The sequence below is a fragment of the Salvelinus fontinalis genome, unplaced genomic scaffold, assembly GCF_029448725.1.
Source record: "Salvelinus fontinalis isolate EN_2023a unplaced genomic scaffold, ASM2944872v1 scaffold_0054, whole genome shotgun sequence".
Lineage (NCBI taxonomy): Eukaryota > Metazoa > Chordata > Actinopteri > Salmoniformes > Salmonidae > Salvelinus > Salvelinus fontinalis.
Window position 1 is genome coordinate 167,501 of NW_026600263.1, and position 20,537 is coordinate 188,037.

Here is a 20,537-nt window from a genome sequence, read left to right on the forward strand (position 1 = left end):
ATCTACATGGATTGGCTGTCTTCTACTAATGACAGGGCTGTATCTACATGGATTGGCTGTCTTCTACTAATGCCAGGGCTGTATCTACATGGATTGGCTGTCTTCTACTAATGACAGGGCTGTATCTACATGTTGGATTGGCTGTCTTCTACTAATGACAGGGCTGTATCTACATGGATTGGCTGTCTTCTACTAATGACAGGGCTGTATCTACATGGATTGGCTGTCTTCTACTAATGACAGGGCTGTATCTACATGGATTGGCTGTCTTCTACTAATGACAGGGCTGTATCTACATGTTGGATTGGCTGTCTTCTACTAATGACAGGGCTGTATCTACATGGATTGGCTGTCTTCTACTAATGGCAGGGCTGTATCTACATGGATTGGCTGTCTACTACTAATGACAGGGCTGTATCTACATGGATTGGCTGTCTTCTACTAATGACAGGGCTGTATCTACATGGATTGGCTGTCTACTACTAATGACAGGGCTGTATCTACATGGATTGGCTGTCTTCTACTAATGACAGGGCTGTATCTACATGTTGGATTGGCTGTCTTCTACTAATGCCAGGGCTGTATCTACATGGATTGGCTGTCTTCTACTAATGACAGGGCTGTATCTACATGGATTGGCTGTCTTCTACTAATGACAGGGCTGTATCTACATGGATTGGCTGTCTTCTACTAATGACAGGGCTGTATCTACATGGATTGGCTGTCTTCTACTAATGCCAGGGCTGTATCTACATGGATTGGCTGTCTTCTACTAATGACAGGGCTGTATCTACATGGATTGGCTGTCTTCTACTAATGACAGGGCTGTATCTACATGGATTGGCTGTCTTCTACTAATGACAGGGCTGTATCTACATGGATTGGCTGTCTTCTACTAATGACAGGGCTGTATCTACATGGATTGGCTGTCTTCTACTAATGACAGGGCTGTATCTACATGGATTGGCTGTCTTCTACTAATGACAGGGCTGTATCTACATGGATTGGCTGTCTTCTACTAATGACAGGGCTGTATCTACATGGATTGGCTGTCTTCTACTAATGCCAGGGCTGTATCTACATGTTGGATTGGCTGTCTTCTACTAATGACAGGGCTGTATCTACATGGATTGGCTGTCTTCTACTAATGACAGGGCTGTATCTACATGTTGGATTGGCTGTCTTCTACTAATGACAGGGCTGTATCTACATGGATTGGCTGTCTTCTACTAATGACAGGGCTGTATCTACATGTTGGATTGGCTGTCTTCTACTAATGACAGGGCTGTATCTACATGGATTGGCTGTCTTCTACTAATGACAGGGCTGTATCTACATGTTGGATTGGCTGTCTTCTACTAATGACAGGGCTGTATCTACATGGATTGGCTGTCTTCTACTAATGACAGGGCTGTATCTACATGGATTGGCTGTCTTCTACTAATGACAGGGCTGTATCTACATGGATTGGCTGTCTTCTACTAATGACAGGGCTGTATCTACATGTTGGATTGGCTGTCTTCTACTAATGACAGGGCTGTATCTACATGTTGGATTGGCTGTCTTCTACTAATGACAGGGCTGTATCTACATGTTGGATTGGCTGTCTTCTACTAATGACAGGGCTGTATCTACATGGATTGGCTGTCTTCTACTAATGACAGGGCTGTATCTACATGGATTGGCTGTCTTCTACTAATGACAGGGCTGTATCTACATGTTGGATTGGCTGTCTTCTACTAATGACAGGGCTGTATCTACATGGATTGGCTGTCTTCTACTAATGACAGGGCTGTATCTACATGGATTGGCTGTCTTCTACTAATGACAGGGCTGTATCTACATGGATTGGCTGTCTTCTACTAATGACAGGGCTGTATCTACATGGATTGGCTGTCTTCTACTAATGACAGGGCTGTATCTACATGGATTGGCTGTCTTCTACTAATGACAGGGCTGTATCTACATGGATTGGCTGTCTTCTACTAATGACAGGGCTGTATCTACATGGATTGGCTGTCTTCTACTAATGACAGGGCTGTATCTACATGGATTGGCTGTCTTCTACTAATGACAGGGCTGTATCTACATGTTGGATTGGCTGTCTTCTACTAATGACAGGGCTGTATCTACATGGATTGGCTGTCTTCTACTAATGACAGGGCTGTATCTACATGTTGGATTGGCTGTCTTCTACTAATGACAGGGCTGTATCTACATGTTGGATTGGCTGTCTTCTACTAATGACAGGGCTGTATCTACATGGATTGGCTGTCTTCTACTAATGACAGGGCTGTATCTACATGGATTGGCTGTCTTCTACTAATGACAGGGCTGTATCTACATGGATTGGCTGTCTTCTACTAATGACAGGGCTGTATCTACATGGATTGGCTGTCTTCTACTAATGACAGGGCTGTATCTACATGGATTGGCTGTCTTCTACTAATGACAGGGCTGTATCTACATGGATTGGCTGTCTTCTACTAATGACAGGGCTGTATCTACATGGATTGGCTGTCTTCTACTAATGACAGGGCTGTATCTACATGGATTGGCTGTCTTCTACTAATGACAGGGCTGTATCTACATGGATTGGCTGTCTTCTACTAATGACAGGGCTGTATCTACATGTTGGATTGGCTGTCTTCTACTAATGACAGGGCTGTATCTACATGGATTGGCTGTCTTCTACTAATGACAGGGCTGTATCTACATGGATTGGCTGTCTTCTACTAATGACAGGGCTGTATCTACATGGATTGACTGTCTTCTACTAATGGCAGGGCTGTATCTACATGTTGGATTGGCTGTCTTCTACTAATGACAGGGCTGTATCTACATGGATTGGCTGTCTTCTACTAATGACAGGGCTGTATCTACATGGATTGGCTGTCTTCTACTAATGACAGGGCTGTATCTACATGTTGGATTGGCTGTCTTCTACTAATGACAGGGCTGTATCTACATGTTGGATTGGCTGTCTTCTACTAATGACAGGGCTGTATCTACATGGATTGGCTGTCTTCTACTAATGACAGGGCTGTATCTACATGTTGGATTGGCTGTCTTCTACTAATGACAGGGCTGTATCTACATGTTGGATTGGCTGTCTTCTACTAATGACAGGGCTGTATCTACATGGATTGGCTGTCTTCTACTAATGACAGGGCTGTATCTACATGTTGGATTGGCTGTCTTCTACTAATGACAGGGCTGTATCTACATGGATTGGCTGTCTTCTACTAATGACAGGGCTGTATCTACATGGATTGGCTGTCTTCTACTAATGACAGGGCTGTATCTACATGGATTGGCTGTCTTCTACTAATGACAGGGCTGTATCTACATGTTGGATTGGCTGTCTTCTACTAATGGCAGGGCTGTATCTACATGGATTGGCTGTCTACTACTAATGACAGGGCTGTATCTACATGGATTGGCTGTCTTCTACTAATGACAGGGCTGTATCTACATGGATTGGCTGTCTTCTACTAATGACAGGGCTGTATCTACATGGATTGGCTGTCTTCTACTAATGCCAGGGCTGTATCTACATGTTGGATTGGCTGTCTTCTACTAATGCCAGGGCTGTATCTACATGGATTGGCTGTCTTCTACTAATGACAGGGCTGTATCTACATGTTGGATTGGCTGTCTTCTACTAATGACAGGGCTGTATCTACATGTTGGATTGGCTGTCTTCTACTAATGACAGGGCTGTATCTACATGGATTGGCTGTCTTCTACTAATGACAGGGCTGTATCTACATGGATTGGCTGTCTTCTACTAATGACAGGGCTGTATCTACATGGATTGGCTGTCTTCTACTAATGACAGGGCTGTATCTACATGTTGGATTGGCTGTCTTCTACTAATGACAGGGCTGTATCTACATGGATTGGCTGTCTTCTACTAATGACAGGGCTGTATCTACATGGATTGGCTGTCTTCTACTAATGACAGGGCTGTATCTACATGGATTGGCTGTCTTCTACTAATGACAGGGCTGTATCTACATGGATTGGCTGTCTTCTACTAATGACAGGGCTGTATCTACATGTTGGATTGGCTGTCTTCTACTAATGACAGGGCTGTATCTACATGGATTGGCTGTCTTCTACTAATGACAGGGCTGTATCTACATGTTGGATTGGCTGTCTTCTACTAATGACAGGGCTGTATCTACATGTTGGATTGGCTGTCTTCTACTAATGCCAGGGCTGTATCTACATGTTGGATTGGCTGTCTTCTACTAATGGCAGGACTGTATCTACATGTTGGATTGGCTGTCTTCTACTAATGACAGGGCTGTATCTACATGGATTGGCTGTCTTCTACTAATGACAGGGCTGTATCTACATGGATTGGCTGTCTTCTACTAATGACAGGGCTGTATCTACATGGATTGGCTGTCTTCTACTAATGACAGGGCTGTATCTACATGTTGGATTGGCTGTCTTCTACTAATGACAGGGCTGTATCTACATGGATTGGCTGTCTTCTACTAATGACAGGGCTGTATCTACATGTTGGATTGGCTGTCTTCTACTAATGACAGGGCTGTATCTACATGTTGGATTGGCTGTCTTCTACTAATGACAGGGCTGTATCTATATGTTGGATTGGCTGTCTTCTACTAATGACAGGGCTGTATCTACATGTTGGATTGGCTGTCTTCTACTAATGACAGGGCTGTATCTACATGGATTGGCTGTCTTCTACTAATGACAGGGCTGTATCTACATGTTGGATTGGCTGTCTTCTACTAATGACAGGGCTGTATCTACATGGATTGGCTGTCTTCTACTAATGACAGGGCTGTATCTACATGGATTGGCTGTCTTCTACTAATGACAGGGCTGTATCTACATGGATTGGCTGTCTTCTACTAATGACAGGGCTGTATCTATATGTTGGATTGGCTGTCTTCTACTAATGACAGGGCTGTATCTACATGTTGGATTGGCTGTCTTCTACTAATGACAGGGCTGTATCTACATGGATTGGCTGTCTTCTACTAATGACAGGGCTGTATCTACATGGATTGGCTGTCTTCTACTAATGACAGGGCTGTATCTACATGGATTGGCTGTCTTCTACTAATGACAGGGCTGTATCTACATGGATTGGCTGTCTTCTACTAATGACAGGGCTGTATCTACATGGATTGGCTGTCTTCTACTAATGACAGGGCTGTATCTACATGTTGGATTGGCTGTCTTCTACTAATGACAGGGCTGTATCTACATGGATTGGCTGTCTTCTACTAATGACAGGGCTGTATCTACATGTTGGATTGGCTGTCTTCTACTAATGACAGGGCTGTATCTACATGGATTGGCTGTCTTCTACTAATGACAGGGCTGTATCTACATGGATTGGCTGTCTTCTACTAATGACAGGGCTGTATCTACATGTTGGATTGGCTGTCTACTACTAATGACAGGGCTGTATCTACATGTTGGATTGGCTGTCTTCTACTAATGACAGGGCTGTATCTACATGGATTGGCTGTCTTCTACTAATGACAGGGCTGTATCTACATGGATTGGCTGTCTTCTACTAATGACAGGGCTGTATCTACATGGATTGGCTGTCTTCTACTAATGACAGGGCTGTATCTACATGGATTGGCTGTCTTCTACTAATGACAGGGCTGTATCTACATGGATTGGCTGTCTTCTACTAATGACAGGGCTGTATCTACATGGATTGGCTGTCTTCTACTAATGACAGGGCTGTATCTACATGGATTGGCTGTCTTCTACTAATGACAGGGCTGTATCTACATGGATTGGCTGTCTTCTACTAATGACAGGGCTGTATCTACATGTTGGATTGGCTGTCTTCTACTAATGACAGGGCTGTATCTACATGGATTGGCTGTCTTCTACTAATGACAGGGCTGTATCTACATGGATTGGCTGTCTTCTACTAATGACAGGGCTGTATCTCCATGGATTGGCTGTCTTCTACTAATGACAGGGCTGTATCTACATGGATTGGCTGTCTTCTACTAATGACAGGGCTGTATCTACATGGATTGACTGTCTTCTACTAATGGCAGGGCTGTATCTACATGTTGGATTGGCTGTCTTCTACTAATGACAGGGCTGTATCTACATGTTGGATTGGCTGTCTTCTACTAATGACAGGGCTGTATCTACATGTTGGATTGGCTGTCTTCTACTAATGACAGGGCTGTATCTACATGGATTGGCTGTCTTCTACTAATGACAGGGCTGTATCTACATGGATTGGCTGTCTTCTACTAATGACAGGGCTGTATCTACATGGATTGGCTGTCTTCTACTAATGACAGGGCTGTATCTACATGGATTGGCTGTCTTCTACTAATGACAGGGCTGTATCTACATGTTGGATTGGCTGTCTTCTACTAATGCCAGGGCTGTATCTACATGTTGGATTGGCTGTCTTCTACTAATGCCAGGGCTGTATCTACATGGATTGGCTGTCTTCTACTAATGACAGGGCTGTATCTACATGTTGGATTGGCTGTCTTCTACTAATGACAGGGCTGTATCTACATGTTGGATTGGCTGTCTTCTACTAATGACAGGGCTGTATCTACATGGATTGGCTGTCTTCTACTAATGACAGGGCTGTATCTACATGGATTGGCTGTCTTCTACTAATGACAGGGCTGTATCTACATGGATTGGCTGTCTTCTACTAATGACAGGGCTGTATCTACATGGATTGGCTGTCTTCTACTAATGACAGGGCTGTATCTACATGGATTGGCTGTCTTCTACTAATGCCAGGGCTGTATCTACATGTTGGATTGGCTGTCTTCTACTAATGACAGGGCTGTATCTACATGTTGGATTGGCTGTCTTCTACTAATGACAGGGCTGTATCTACATGGATTGGCTGTCTTCTACTAATGACAGAGCTGTATCTACATGGATTGGCTGTCTTCTACTAATGACAGGGCTGTATCTACATGGATTGGCTGTCTTCTACTAATGGCAGGGCTGTATCTACATGTTGGATTGGCTGTCTTCTACTAATGACAGGGCTGTATCTACATGTTGGATTGGCTGTCTTCTACTAATGACAGGGCTGTATCTACATGGATTGACTGTCTTCTACTAATGGCAGGGCTGTATCTACATGTTGGATTGGCTGTCTTCTACTAATGGCAGGGCTGTATCTACATGGATTGGCTGTCTTCTACTAATGACAGGGCTGTATCTACATGGATTGGCTGTCTTCTACTAATGACAGGGCTGTATCTACATGTTGGATTGGCTGTCTTCTACTAATGACAGGGCTGTATCTACATGGATTGGCTGTCTTCTACTAATGACAGGGCTGTATCTACACGAACATTAACCTGTTCCCCTGCCATGAAGACATTTCCCTCTGTATCAACAGTGTTGCCATGGTAATAATGAAGTGACTAGACAAGGGAAGAGTTGAGGTCATGGGTCGTTTACTCAGTGTATATTTAGACTAATTCAACAGTTTTTAGTTTTTCATCAAATAAATATAATATTTGTTTTGAAATAACTTGCATACCTTCAAAATACTTTCAAATATGATCTATTCGTTTTTCTGAGACCTGTATTTGACATCAAAGAAACGAGAGTTGCCTTCTAGTGTAAACTCTATTAGATTACTTGAGTATTTGAATAGACCAACTTAGCCCCAAACGACAATACGTTTTCCTGTCCAGGTGTGGTGTGTACCTGGTAATCTATTCCCTTGTTGTTGAGTGCTACGTTGATGGTGAAGGTGGAGGAGTCATGATGCGGACGGAGAGACGGCTGTTCATCTGGACGATACCGGACCACAAAGTTCATCACCGCCTGGGCCTGTGGGGGGGGGGGGGGGGGGGGGGTGTTAAACATGACAGTCTCAGAGGAAGCTCTGGTTCAATGTATTTGTGACCTTTTCAAATGTTGGTAACCTGTTCGCCCTTGTCATGAACATACTGGTGTCTGCTGCTGCGGTGGGATGCAGAGACCCGCTGACCAAGTCTGGTGTGCGATAACCTATCAGAGCCTTCGTGGACAACCTGACTGTGACACCATCCGTACCAGGAAGTAGGTGGATTTAAAGGGGTTGGAGACCTGGGCACGGATGAGCTCCAAGCCAGCGAAGTCTAGTTCCCTGGTGCTGAAGATGAGGAAGACTTTGGACAAGTTCAGATCCCGTCACAGAGAAACCGGTGAAGAGTCTGTTTGACAGCATTCATCAAGACAACCAACCAGGAGCTGGCAGTGTGGTTGGACAGCATTCATCAAGACAACCAACCAGGAGCTGGCAGTGTGGTTGGACAGCATTCATCAAGACAACCAACCAGGAGCTGGCAGTGTGGTTGGACAGCATTCATCAAGACAACCAACCAGGAGCTGGCAGTGTGGTTGGACAGCATTCATCAAGACAACCAACCAGGAGCTGGCAGTGTGGTTGGACAGCATTCATCAAGACAACCAACCAGGAGCTGGCAGTGTGGTTGGACAGCATTCATCAAGACAACCAACCAGGAGCTGGCAGTGTGGTTGGACAGCATTCATCAAGACAACCAACCAGGAGCTGGCAGTGTGGTTGGACAGCATTCATCAAGACAACCAACCAGGAGCTGGCAGTGTGGTTGGACAGCATTCATCAAGACAACCAACCAGGAGCTGGCAGTGTGGTTGGACAGCATTCATCAAGACAACCAACCAGGAGCTGGCAGTGTGGTTGGACAGCATTCATCATGACAACCAACCAGGAGCTGGCAGTGTGGTTGGACAGCATGACAACCAACCAGGAGCTGGCAGTGTGGTTGGACAGCATTCATCATGACAACCAACCAGGAGCTGGCAGTGTGGTTGGACAGCATGACAACCAACCAGGAGCTGGCAGTGTGGTTGGACAGCATTCATCATGACAACCAACCAGGAGCTGGCAGTGTGGTTGGACAGCATGACAACCAACCAGGAGCTGGCAGTGTGGTTGGACAGCATTCATCATGACAACCAACCAGGAGCTGGCAGTGTGGTTGGACAGCATGACAACCAACCAGGAGCTGGCAGTGTGGTTGGACAGCATTCATCAAGACAACCAACCAGGAGCTGGCAGTGTGGTTGGACAGCATTCATCAAGACAACCAACCAGGAGCTGGCAGTGTGGTTGTACAGCATTCATCAAGACAACCAACCAGGAGCTGGCAGTGTGGTTGGACAGCATTCATCAAGACAACCAACCAGGAGCTGGCAGTGTGGTTGGACAGCATTCATCAAGACAACCAACCAGGAGCTGGCAGTGTGGTTGGACAGCATTCATCAAGACAACCAACCAGGAGCTGGCAGTGTGGTTGGACAGCATTCATCAAGACAACCAACCAGGAGCTGGCAGTGTGGTTGGACAGCATTCATCAAGACAACCAACCAGGAGCTGGCAGTGTGGTTGTACAGCATTCATCAAGACAACCAACCAGGAGCTGGCAGTGTGGTTGGACAGCATTCATCAAGACAACCAACCAGGAGCTGGCAGTGTGGTTGGACAGCATTCATCAAGACAACCAACCAGGAGCTGGCAGTGTGGTTGGACAGCATTCATCAAGACAACCAACCAGGAGCTGGCAGTGTGGTTGGACAGCATTCATCAAGACAACCAACCAGGAGCTGGCAGTGTGGTTGGACAGCATTCATCAAGACAACCAACCAGGAGCTGGCAGTGTGGTTGGACAGCATTCATCAAGACAACCAACCAGGAGCTGGCAGTGTGGTTGGACAGCATTCATCAAGACAACCAACCAGGAGCTGGCAGTGTGGTTGTACAGCATTCATCAAGACAACCAACCAGGAGCTGGCAGTGTGGTTGGACAGCATTCATCAAGACAACCAACCAGGAGCTGGCAGTGTGGTTGTACAGCAAGACAACCAACCAGGAGCTGGCAGTGTGGTTGGACAGCATTCATCAAGACAACCAACCAGGAGCTGGCAGTGTGGTTGGACAGCATTCATCAAGACAACCAACCAGGAGCTGGCAGTGTGGTTGGACAGCATTCATCAAGACAACCAACCAGGAGCTGGCAGTGTGGTTGGACAGCATTCATCAAGACAACCAACCAGGAGCTGGCAGTGTGGTTGGACAGCATTCATCAAGACAACCAACCAGGAGCTGGCAGTGTGGTTGGACAGCATTCATCAAGACAACCAACCAGGAGCTGGCAGTGTGGTTGGACAGCATTCATCAAGACAACCAACCAGGAGCTGGCAGTGTGGTTGGACAGCATTCATCAAGACAACCAACCAGGAGCTGGCAGTGTGGTTGGACAGCATTCATCAAGACAACCAACCAGGAGCTGGCAGTGTGGTTGGACAGCATTCATCAAGACAACCAACCAGGAGCTGGCAGTGTGGTTGGACAGCATTCATCAAGACAACCAACCAGGAGCTGGCAGTGTGGTTGGACAGCATTCATCATGACAACCAACCAGGAGCTGGCAGTGTGGTTGGACAGCATGACAACCAACCAGGAGCTGGCAGTGTGGTTGGACAGCATTCATCATGACAACCAACCAGGAGCTGGCAGTGTGGTTGGACAGCATGACAACCAACCAGGAGCTGGCAGTGTGGTTGGACAGCATTCATCATGACAACCAACCAGGAGCTGGCAGTGTGGTTGGACAGCATGACAACCAACCAGGAGCTGGCAGTGTGGTTGGACAGCATTCATCATGACAACCAACCAGGAGCTGGCAGTGTGGTTGGACAGCATGACAACCAACCAGGAGCTGGCAGTGTGGTTGGACAGCATTCATCAAGACAACCAACCAGGAGCTGGCAGTGTGGTTGGACAGCATTCATCAAGACAACCAACCAGGAGCTGGCAGTGTGGTTGTACAGCATTCATCAAGACAACCAACCAGGAGCTGGCAGTGTGGTTGGACAGCATTCATCAAGACAACCAACCAGGAGCTGGCAGTGTGGTTGGACAGCATTCATCAAGACAACCAACCAGGAGCTGGCAGTGTGGTTGGACAGCATTCATCAAGACAACCAACCAGGAGCTGGCAGTGTGGTTGGACAGCATTCATCAAGACAACCAACCAGGAGCTGGCAGTGTGGTTGGACAGCATTCATCAAGACAACCAACCAGGAGCTGGCAGTGTGGTTGTACAGCATTCATCAAGACAACCAACCAGGAGCTGGCAGTGTGGTTGGACAGCATTCATCAAGACAACCAACCAGGAGCTGGCAGTGTGGTTGGACAGCATTCATCAAGACAACCAACCAGGAGCTGGCAGTGTGGTTGGACAGCATTCATCAAGACAACCAACCAGGAGCTGGCAGTGTGGTTGGACAGCATTCATCAAGACAACCAACCAGGAGCTGGCAGTGTGGTTGGACAGCATTCATCAAGACAACCAACCAGGAGCTGGCAGTGTGGTTGGACAGCATTCATCAAGACAACCAACCAGGAGCTGGCAGTGTGGTTGGACAGCATTCATCAAGACAACCAACCAGGAGCTGGCAGTGTGGTTGTACAGCATTCATCAAGACAACCAACCAGGAGCTGGCAGTGTGGTTGGACAGCATTCATCAAGACAACCAACCAGGAGCTGGCAGTGTGGTTGGACAGCATTCATCAAGACAACCAACCAGGAGCTGGCAGTGTGGTTGGACAGCATTCATCAAGACAACCAACCAGGAGCTGGCAGTGTGGTTGGACAGCATTCATCAAGACAACCAACCAGGAGCTGGCAGTGTGGTTGGACAGCATTCATCAAGACAACCAACCAGGAGCTGGCAGTGTGGTTGGACAGCATTCATCAAGACAACCAACCAGGAGCTGGCAGTGTGGTTGGACAGCATTCATCAAGACAACCAACCAGGAGCTGGCAGTGTGGTTGTACAGCATTCATCAAGACAACCAACCAGGAGCTGGCAGTGTGGTTGGACAGCATTCATCAAGACAACCAACCAGGAGCTGGCAGTGTGGTTGTACAGCAAGACAACCAACCAGGAGCTGGCAGTGTGGTTGGACAGCATTCATCAAGACAACCAACCAGGAGCTGGCAGTGTGGTTGGACAGCATTCATCAAGACAACCAACCAGGAGCTGGCAGTGTGGTTGGACAGCATTCATCAAGACAACCAACCAGGAGCTGGCAGTGTGGTTGGACAGCATTCATCAAGACAACCAACCAGGAGCTGGCAGTGTGGTTGGACAGCATTCATCAAGACAACCAACCAGGAGCTGGCAGTGTGGTTGGACAGCATTCATCAAGACAACCAACCAGGAGCTGGCAGTGTGGTTGGACAGCATTCATCAAGACAACCAACCAGGAGCTGGCAGTGTGGTTGGACAGCATTCATCAAGACAACCAACCAGGAGCTGGCAGTGTGGTTGGACAGCATTCATCAAGACAACCAACCAGGAGCTGGCAGTGTGGTTGGACAGCATTCATCAAGACAACCAACCAGGAGCTGGCAGTGTGGTTGGACAGCATTCATCAAGACAACCAACCAGGAGCTGGCAGTGTGGTTGGACAGCATTCATCATGACAACCAACCAGGAGCTGGCAGTGTGGTTGGACAGCATGACAACCAACCAGGAGCTGGCAGTGTGGTTGGACAGCATTCATCATGACAACCAACCAGGAGCTGGCAGTGTGGTTGGACAGCATGACAACCAACCAGGAGCTGGCAGTGTGGTTGGACAGCATTCATCATGACAACCAACCAGGAGCTGGCAGTGTGGTTGGACAGCATGACAACCAACCAGGAGCTGGCAGTGTGGTTGGACAGCATTCATCATGACAACCAACCAGGAGCTGGCAGTGTGGTTGGACAGCATGACAACCAACCAGGAGCTGGCAGTGTGGTTGGACAGCATTCATCAAGACAACCAACCAGGAGCTGGCAGTGTGGTTGGACAGCATTCATCAAGACAACCAACCAGGAGCTGGCAGTGTGGTTGTACAGCATTCATCAAGACAACCAACCAGGAGCTGGCAGTGTGGTTGGACAGCATTCATCAAGACAACCAACCAGGAGCTGGCAGTGTGGTTGGACAGCATTCATCAAGACAACCAACCAGGAGCTGGCAGTGTGGTTGGACAGCATTCATCAAGACAACCAACCAGGAGCTGGCAGTGTGGTTGGACAGCATTCATCAAGACAACCAACCAGGAGCTGGCAGTGTGGTTGGACAGCATTCATCAAGACAACCAACCAGGAGCTGGCAGTGTGGTTGTACAGCATTCATCAAGACAACCAACCAGGAGCTGGCAGTGTGGTTGGACAGCATTCATCAAGACAACCAACCAGGAGCTGGCAGTGTGGTTGGACAGCATTCATCAAGACAACCAACCAGGAGCTGGCAGTGTGGTTGGACAGCATTCATCAAGACAACCAACCAGGAGCTGGCAGTGTGGTTGGACAGCATTCATCAAGACAACCAACCAGGAGCTGGCAGTGTGGTTGGACAGCATTCATCAAGACAACCAACCAGGAGCTGGCAGTGTGGTTGGACAGCATTCATCAAGACAACCAACCAGGAGCTGGCAGTGTGGTTGGACAGCATTCATCAAGACAACCAACCAGGAGCTGGCAGTGTGGTTGTACAGCATTCATCAAGACAACCAACCAGGAGCTGGCAGTGTGGTTGGACAGCATTCATCAAGACAACCAACCAGGAGCTGGCAGTGTGGTTGTACAGCAAGACAACCAACCAGGAGCTGGCAGTGTGGTTGGACAGCATTCATCAAGACAACCAACCAGGAGCTGGCAGTGTGGTTGGACAGCATTCATCAAGACAACCAACCAGGAGCTGGCAGTGTGGTTGGACAGCATTCATCAAGACAACCAACCAGGAGCTGGCAGTGTGGTTGGACAGCATTCATCAAGACAACCAACCAGGAGCTGGCAGTGTGGTTGGACAGCATTCATCAAGACAACCAACCAGGAGCTGGCAGTGTGGTTGGACAGCATTCATCAAGACAACCAACCAGGAGCTGGCAGTGTGGTTGGACAGCATTCATCAAGACAACCAACCAGGAGCTGGCAGTGTGGTTGGACAGCATTCATCAAGACAACCAACCAGGAGCTGGCAGTGTGGTTGGACAGCATTCATCAAGACAACCAACCAGGAGCTGGCAGTGTGGTTGGACAGCATTCATCAAGACAACCAACCAGGAGCTGGCAGTGTGGTTGGACAGCATTCATCAAGACAACCAACCAGGAGCTGGCAGTGTGGTTGGACAGCATTCATCAAGACAACCAACCAGGAGCTGGCAGTGTGGTTGGACAGCATTCATCAAGACAACCAACCAGGAGCTGGCAGTGTGGTTGGACAGCATTCATCAAGACAACCAACCAGGAGCTGGCAGTGTGGTTGGACAGCATTCATCAAGACAACCAACCAGGAGCTGGCAGTGTGGTTGGACAGCATTCATCAAGACAACCAACCAGGAGCTGGTAGTGTGGTTGGACAGCATTCATCAAGACAACCAACCAGGAGCTGGCAGTGTGGTTGGACAGCATTCATCAAGACAACCAACCAGGAGCTGGCAGTGTGGTTGGACAGCATTCATCAAGACAACCAACCAGGAGCTGGCAGTGTGGTTGGACAGCATTCATCAAGACAACCAACCAGGAGCTGGCAGTGTGGTTGGACAGCATTCATCAAGACAACCAACCAGGAGCTGGCAGTGTGGTTGGACAGCATTCATCAAGACAACCAACCAGGAGCTGGCAGTGTGGTTGGACAGCATTCATCAAGACAACCAACCAGGAGCTGGCAGTGTGGTTGGACAGCATTCATCAAGACAACCAACCAGGAGCTGGCAGTGTGGTTGGACAGCATTCATCAAGACAACCAACCAGGAGCTGGCAGTGTGGTTGGACAGCATTCATCAAGACAACCAACCAGGAGCTGGCAGTGTGGTTGGACAGCATTCATCAAGACAACCAACCAGGAGCTGGCAGTGTGGTTGGACAGCATTCATCAAGACAACCAACCAGGAGCTGGCAGTGTGGTTGGACAGCATTCATCAAGACAACCAACCAGGAGCTGGCAGTGTGGTTGGACAGCATTCATCAAGACAACCAACCAGGAGCTGGCAGTGTGGTTGGACAGCATTCATCAAGACAACCAACCAGGAGCTGGCAGTGTGGTTGGACAGCATTCATCAAGACAACCAACCAGGAGCTGGCAGTGTGGTTGGACAGCATTCATCAAGACAACCAACCAGGAGCTGGCAGTGTGGTTGGACAGCATTCATCAAGACAACCAACCAGGAGCTGGCAGTGTGGTTGGACAGCATTCATCAAGACAACCAACCAGGAGCTGGCAGTGTGGTTGGACAGCATTCATCAAGACAACCAACCAGGAGCTGGCAGTGTGGTTGGACAGCATTCATCAAGACAACCAACCAGGAGCTGGCAGTGTGGTTGGACAGCATTCATCAAGACAACCAACCAGGAGCTGGCAGTGTGGTTGGACAGCATTCATCAAGACAACCAACCAGGAGCTGGCAGTGTGGTTGGACAGCATTCATCAAGACAACCAACCAGGAGCTGGTAGTGTGGTTGGACAGCATTCATCAAGACAACCAACCAGGAGCTGGCAGTGTGGTTGGACAGCATTCATCAAGACAACCAACCAGGAGCTGGTAGTGTGGTTGGCTGCAGTGGACAACTCAGGTTCACCTGGCAAGGTCAAGGCCTGGATATACCAAAATGGTGTCTTCCCACAGATTCTCTGAATCCTACGAGGCCCTGATCTCTACAGTCCAGAGAAGGGTCAACAGATACCTCAGAAAATGGCTGGGAATACCTCAGCAGCATCGCCCTGTCAACAGCGTCCCCCTGTCAGCAGCTCAGCAGCGTCGCCCTGTCAGCAGCGTCGCCCTGTCAGCAGCGTCCCCCTGTCAGCAGCGTCCCCCTGTCAGCAGCGTCCCCCTGTCAGCAGCGTCCCCCTGTCAGCAGCGTCCCCCTGTCAGCAGCGTCGCCCTGTCAGCAGCGTCGCCCTGTCAGCAGCGTCGCCCTGTCAGCAGCGTCCCCCTGTCAGCAGCGTCCCCCTGTCAGCAGCGTCCCCCTGTCAGCAGCTCAGCAGCGTCCCCCTGTCAGCAGCGTCCCCCTGTCAGCAGCGTCCCCCTGTCAGCAGCGTCCCCCTGTCAGCAGCGTCCCCCTGTCAGCAGCGTCCCCCTGTCAGCAGCGTCCCCCTGTCAGCAGCGTCCCCCTGTCATCAGCGTCCCCCTGTCAGCAGCGTCCCCCTGTCAGCAGCGTCCCCCTGTCAGCAGCGTCCCCCTGTCATCAGCGTCCCCTGTCAGAAGCGTCCCCCTGTCAGCAGCGTCCCCCTGTCAGCAGCGTCCCCCTGTCAGCAGCGTCCCCCTGTCAGCAGCGTCCCCCTGTCAGCAGCATCGCCCTGTCAGAAGAACAAACTGAAGCTACCTATCAGTTGCCTGAATGATGAATTCATGGTAAGCCGGTGCCACGACCAGGTGAGAGTCGCTACCGCCGGTGTCACGACCAGGTGAGTCGCTACCGCCGGTGTCACGACCAGGTGAGTCGCTACCGCCGGTGTCACGACCAGGTGAGTCGCTACCGCCGGTGCCACGACCAGGTGAGTCGCTACCGCCGGTGCCACGACCAGGTGAGTCGCTACCGCCGGTGCCACGACCAGGTGAGTCGCTACCGCCGGTGTCACGACCAGGTGAGTCGCTACCGCCGGTGCCACGACCAGGTGAGTCGCTACCGCCGGTGTCACGACCAGGTGAGAGTCGCTACCTACCGCTGGTGCCACGACCAGGTGAGAGTCGCTACCGCTGGTGCACGACCAGGTGAGAGTCGCTACCGCTGGTGCCACGACCAGGTGAGAGTCGCTACCGCTGGTGCCACGACCAGGTGAGAGTCGCTACCGCTGGTGCCACGACCAGGTGAGAGTCGCTACCGCTGGTGCACGACCAGGTGAGAGCCGCTACCTACCGCTGGTGCCACGACCAGGTGAGAGTCGCTACCGCTGGTGCCACGACCAGGTGAGAGTCGCTACCTACCGCTGGTGCCACGACCAGGTGAGAGTCGCTACCTACCGCTGGTGCCACGACCAGGTGAGAGTCGCTACCTACCGCTGGTGCCACGACCAGGTGAGAGTCGCTACCGCTGGTGCACGACCAGGTGAGAGTCGCTACCGCTGGTGCCACGACCAGGTGAGAGTCGCTACCGCTCGTGCCACGACCAGGTGAGAGCCGCTACCGCTGGTGCCACGACCAGGTGCCTAAAGCCATTGTGGATACCATGGAAACAGCAAATCAAAGCAGGCCATTGCATTTGTCAGAGCCAGGGGAAAGTCAACACCACCTACCAGAACCTCCGCCAGTCTTCTCACAACAGCTGAAGACTGGGAGCTGAAAGCCAACACCACCTACCAGAACCTCCACAAGTCTTCTCACAACAGCTGAAGACTGGGAGCTGAAAGTCAACCTGGGTAAGTAGCACATTTGAGGAGGCCAACGAAAGAAAGAGGGCAAAGTACGAGGCCCTGGTGGAGCAGTACCACAGGAGAGCAAGGCATGAGTCATTACTGAGGATATGTCTAAGGGCATCGCAAGACTCCTACATTTTAAAGGAAAAACAAGTCCTCTTTACTGCAATGTGATTTGTTGATTCAGATACAGGTGTGTGATTGGGTGTACCTTGGGGAAGTACCCTGGGTAGAGTTTCTCAGTGACAGGACTGATGTACTCTTTCAGGAACTTGAGCCACTCCTTCTCGAAGCCAATCTGGTTCATATGAATATCTACAGTAGGGACGTTCTCGTAGCCGCCTGCAAGACGCTCATCCTGGAACACACAGAAGAAAACAGTTGACCAGAGACATAGTCGTCACAGACACTCTCTCTCCCTCTCATAGGTCTTCCTCCTCCTCCCCCACCTCTCCCTCCCCCCCCCCCCCTCACCGTATGTCCTCCCCCACCTCCTCCTCCCCCTCCTCTCCCTCCTCCTCCCCTTCCTCACCGTATGTCTCCCCCCGCTCCATTCTCCAAGGTCTTCCATGGTTTCCACCAGACCTCCTCGTGCTTCTACACCTGCATTCTAGCTGTTTGGGGTTTTAGGCTGGGTTTCTGTACAGCACTTCGAGATATTATCTGATGTACGAAGGGCTATATAAAATAAAATTGATTGATTGATTGACCTCCTCCTCCTCCACCTCTCCCTCCTCCTCCTCCTCCTCTCCCTCCCCCTCACCGTATGTCTTCCCCCGCTCCATTCTCCAAGGTCTTCCATGGTTTCCACCAGACCTCCTCCTCCTCCACCTCCCCCTCCCCCTCCTCCTCCTCCCCCTCCCCCTCCTCCTCTCCCTCACCGTATGTCTTCCCCCGCTCCATTCTCCAAGGTCTTCCATGGTTTCCACCAGACCTCCTCCTCCTCTCCCTCCCCCTCCTCCTCTCCCTCCTCCTCCTCCTCTCCCTCCTCTCTCCTCCCCCACCTCCTCTCCCTCCCCCTCCCCCCCCTCACCGTATGTCTTCCCCCGCTCCATTCTCCAAGGTCTTCCATGGTTTCCACCAGACCTCCTCCTCCTCCACCTCTCCCTCCTCCTCCTCCTCCTCTCCCTCCCCCTCCTCCTCTCCCTCCCCCTCCTCCTCTCCCTCCCCCTCCTCCTCTCCCTCCCCCTCCTCCTCTCCCCCTCACCGTATGTCTCCCCCCGCTCCATTCTCCAAGGTCCTCCATGGTTTCCACCAGATCATCACACATCCTGTCTGTAAAGGATGGGAACCAGTACACATCAGGACACGGCTGCTCCACGATGGTCTGGTTGGCTTCAAAGATCATAGAGTAGTTTTCATGGATATACTTCTCCTTCCAGTCCTAAAACATATATACAACATATATACAACATAGATATAACATATATTATCATGGATATACTTCTCCTTCCAGTCCTAAAACATATATACAACATATATATAACATATATACAACATATATTATCATGGATATACTTCTCCTTCCAGTCCTAAAACATATATACAACATATATATAACATATATACAACATATATTATCATGGATATACTTCTCCTTCCAGTCCTAAAACATATATACAACATATATATAACATATATACAACATATATTATCATGGATATACTTCTCCTTCCAGTCCTAAAACATATATACAACATATATATAACATATATACAACATATATTATCATGGATATACTTCTCCTTCCAGTCCTAAAACATATATACAACATATATACACCATATATACAACATATATACACCATATATACAACATATATACATAACATATATATATATAACATATATATATAACATATATACATAACATATATACATAACATATATACATAACATATATACATAACATATATACATAACATATATACATAACATATATACAACATATATACAACATATATACAACATATATACAACATATATACAACATATATACACAACATATATATATAACATATATACATAACATATATACAACATATATACAACATATATATAACATATATATAACATATTATCATGGATATACTTCTGCTTCCAGTCCTACAACATATATACAACATATATATATAACATATATACATAACATATATACAACATATATACAACATATATATAACATATATATAACATATTATCATGGATATACTTCTGCTTCCAGTCCTAAAACATATATACAACATATATATAACATATATATATAACATATATTATCATGGATATACTTCTCCTTCCAGTACTAAAACATATATACAACATATATACAACATATATACAACATATATATAACATATATTATCATGGATTTACTTCTCCTTCCAGTCCTACAACACATTTGAGATGGTTTGGGATGATTTGGACCGCAGAGTGACGGAAAAGCTGCCAACAAGTGTTCAGCATATGTGGGAACTCCTTCAAGACTGTTGGAAAAGCATTCCAGATGAAGCTGGTTGAGAGAATGCCAAGAGTGTGCAAAGCTGTCATTGAGGCAAAGGGTGGCCACTTTGAAATATAAAATATATTTTGATTTGTTTAACACTTTTTATTGGTTACTACATGATTCCATATGTGTTATTTCATAGTTTTGATGTCGTCACTATTATTCTACAATGTAGAAAATAGTGAAATAAAGAAAAACCCTTGAATGAGTAGGTGTGTCCAAACTTTTGACTGGTACTGTATACTGAATAAAAATATAACCGCAACATGTAAAGTGTTGGTCCCATGTTTCATGACCTGAAATAAAAGATCCTTGAAATGTTCCATATGCACAAAAAGATTATTTGTCAAAATTTGTGCACAAATTTGTTTACATCCCTGTTAGTGAGCATTTCTCCTTTGCCAAGATAATCAATCCACCTGACAGGTGTGGCATATCAAGAAGCTGATTAAACGGCATGATTATTACGACAGGTGAACCTTGTGCTGGGAACGAACATATGAAAATGTATGCACTCACTACTGTAAGTCACTCTGGATAAGAGTGTCTGCTAAATGACTCAAATGTAAAATTGCGACAAT

The 20,537-nt window shown here is 48.1% G+C and overlaps 1 protein-coding gene across 7 annotated transcripts in view; it reads right to left on the reverse strand.

The window, feature by feature from the left end:
• Positions 1-20,537, reverse strand: part of plod3 (procollagen-lysine, 2-oxoglutarate 5-dioxygenase 3) — a gene marked incomplete at its 5' end in the record, with an annotated part of 109,785 nt that overhangs the window by 4,524 nt on the left and 84,724 nt on the right. For all 7 annotated transcript variants that reach the window (XR_008757634.1, XR_008757632.1, XR_008757635.1 and 4 more), the window contains 3 exon segments: positions 7,720-7,845; positions 17,666-17,812; positions 18,662-18,838. Coding sequence is in view for 1 of the 7 variants with exons in the window: in XM_055911181.1 (XP_055767156.1) it covers positions 7,720-7,845; positions 17,666-17,812; positions 18,662-18,838 (450 nt within the window).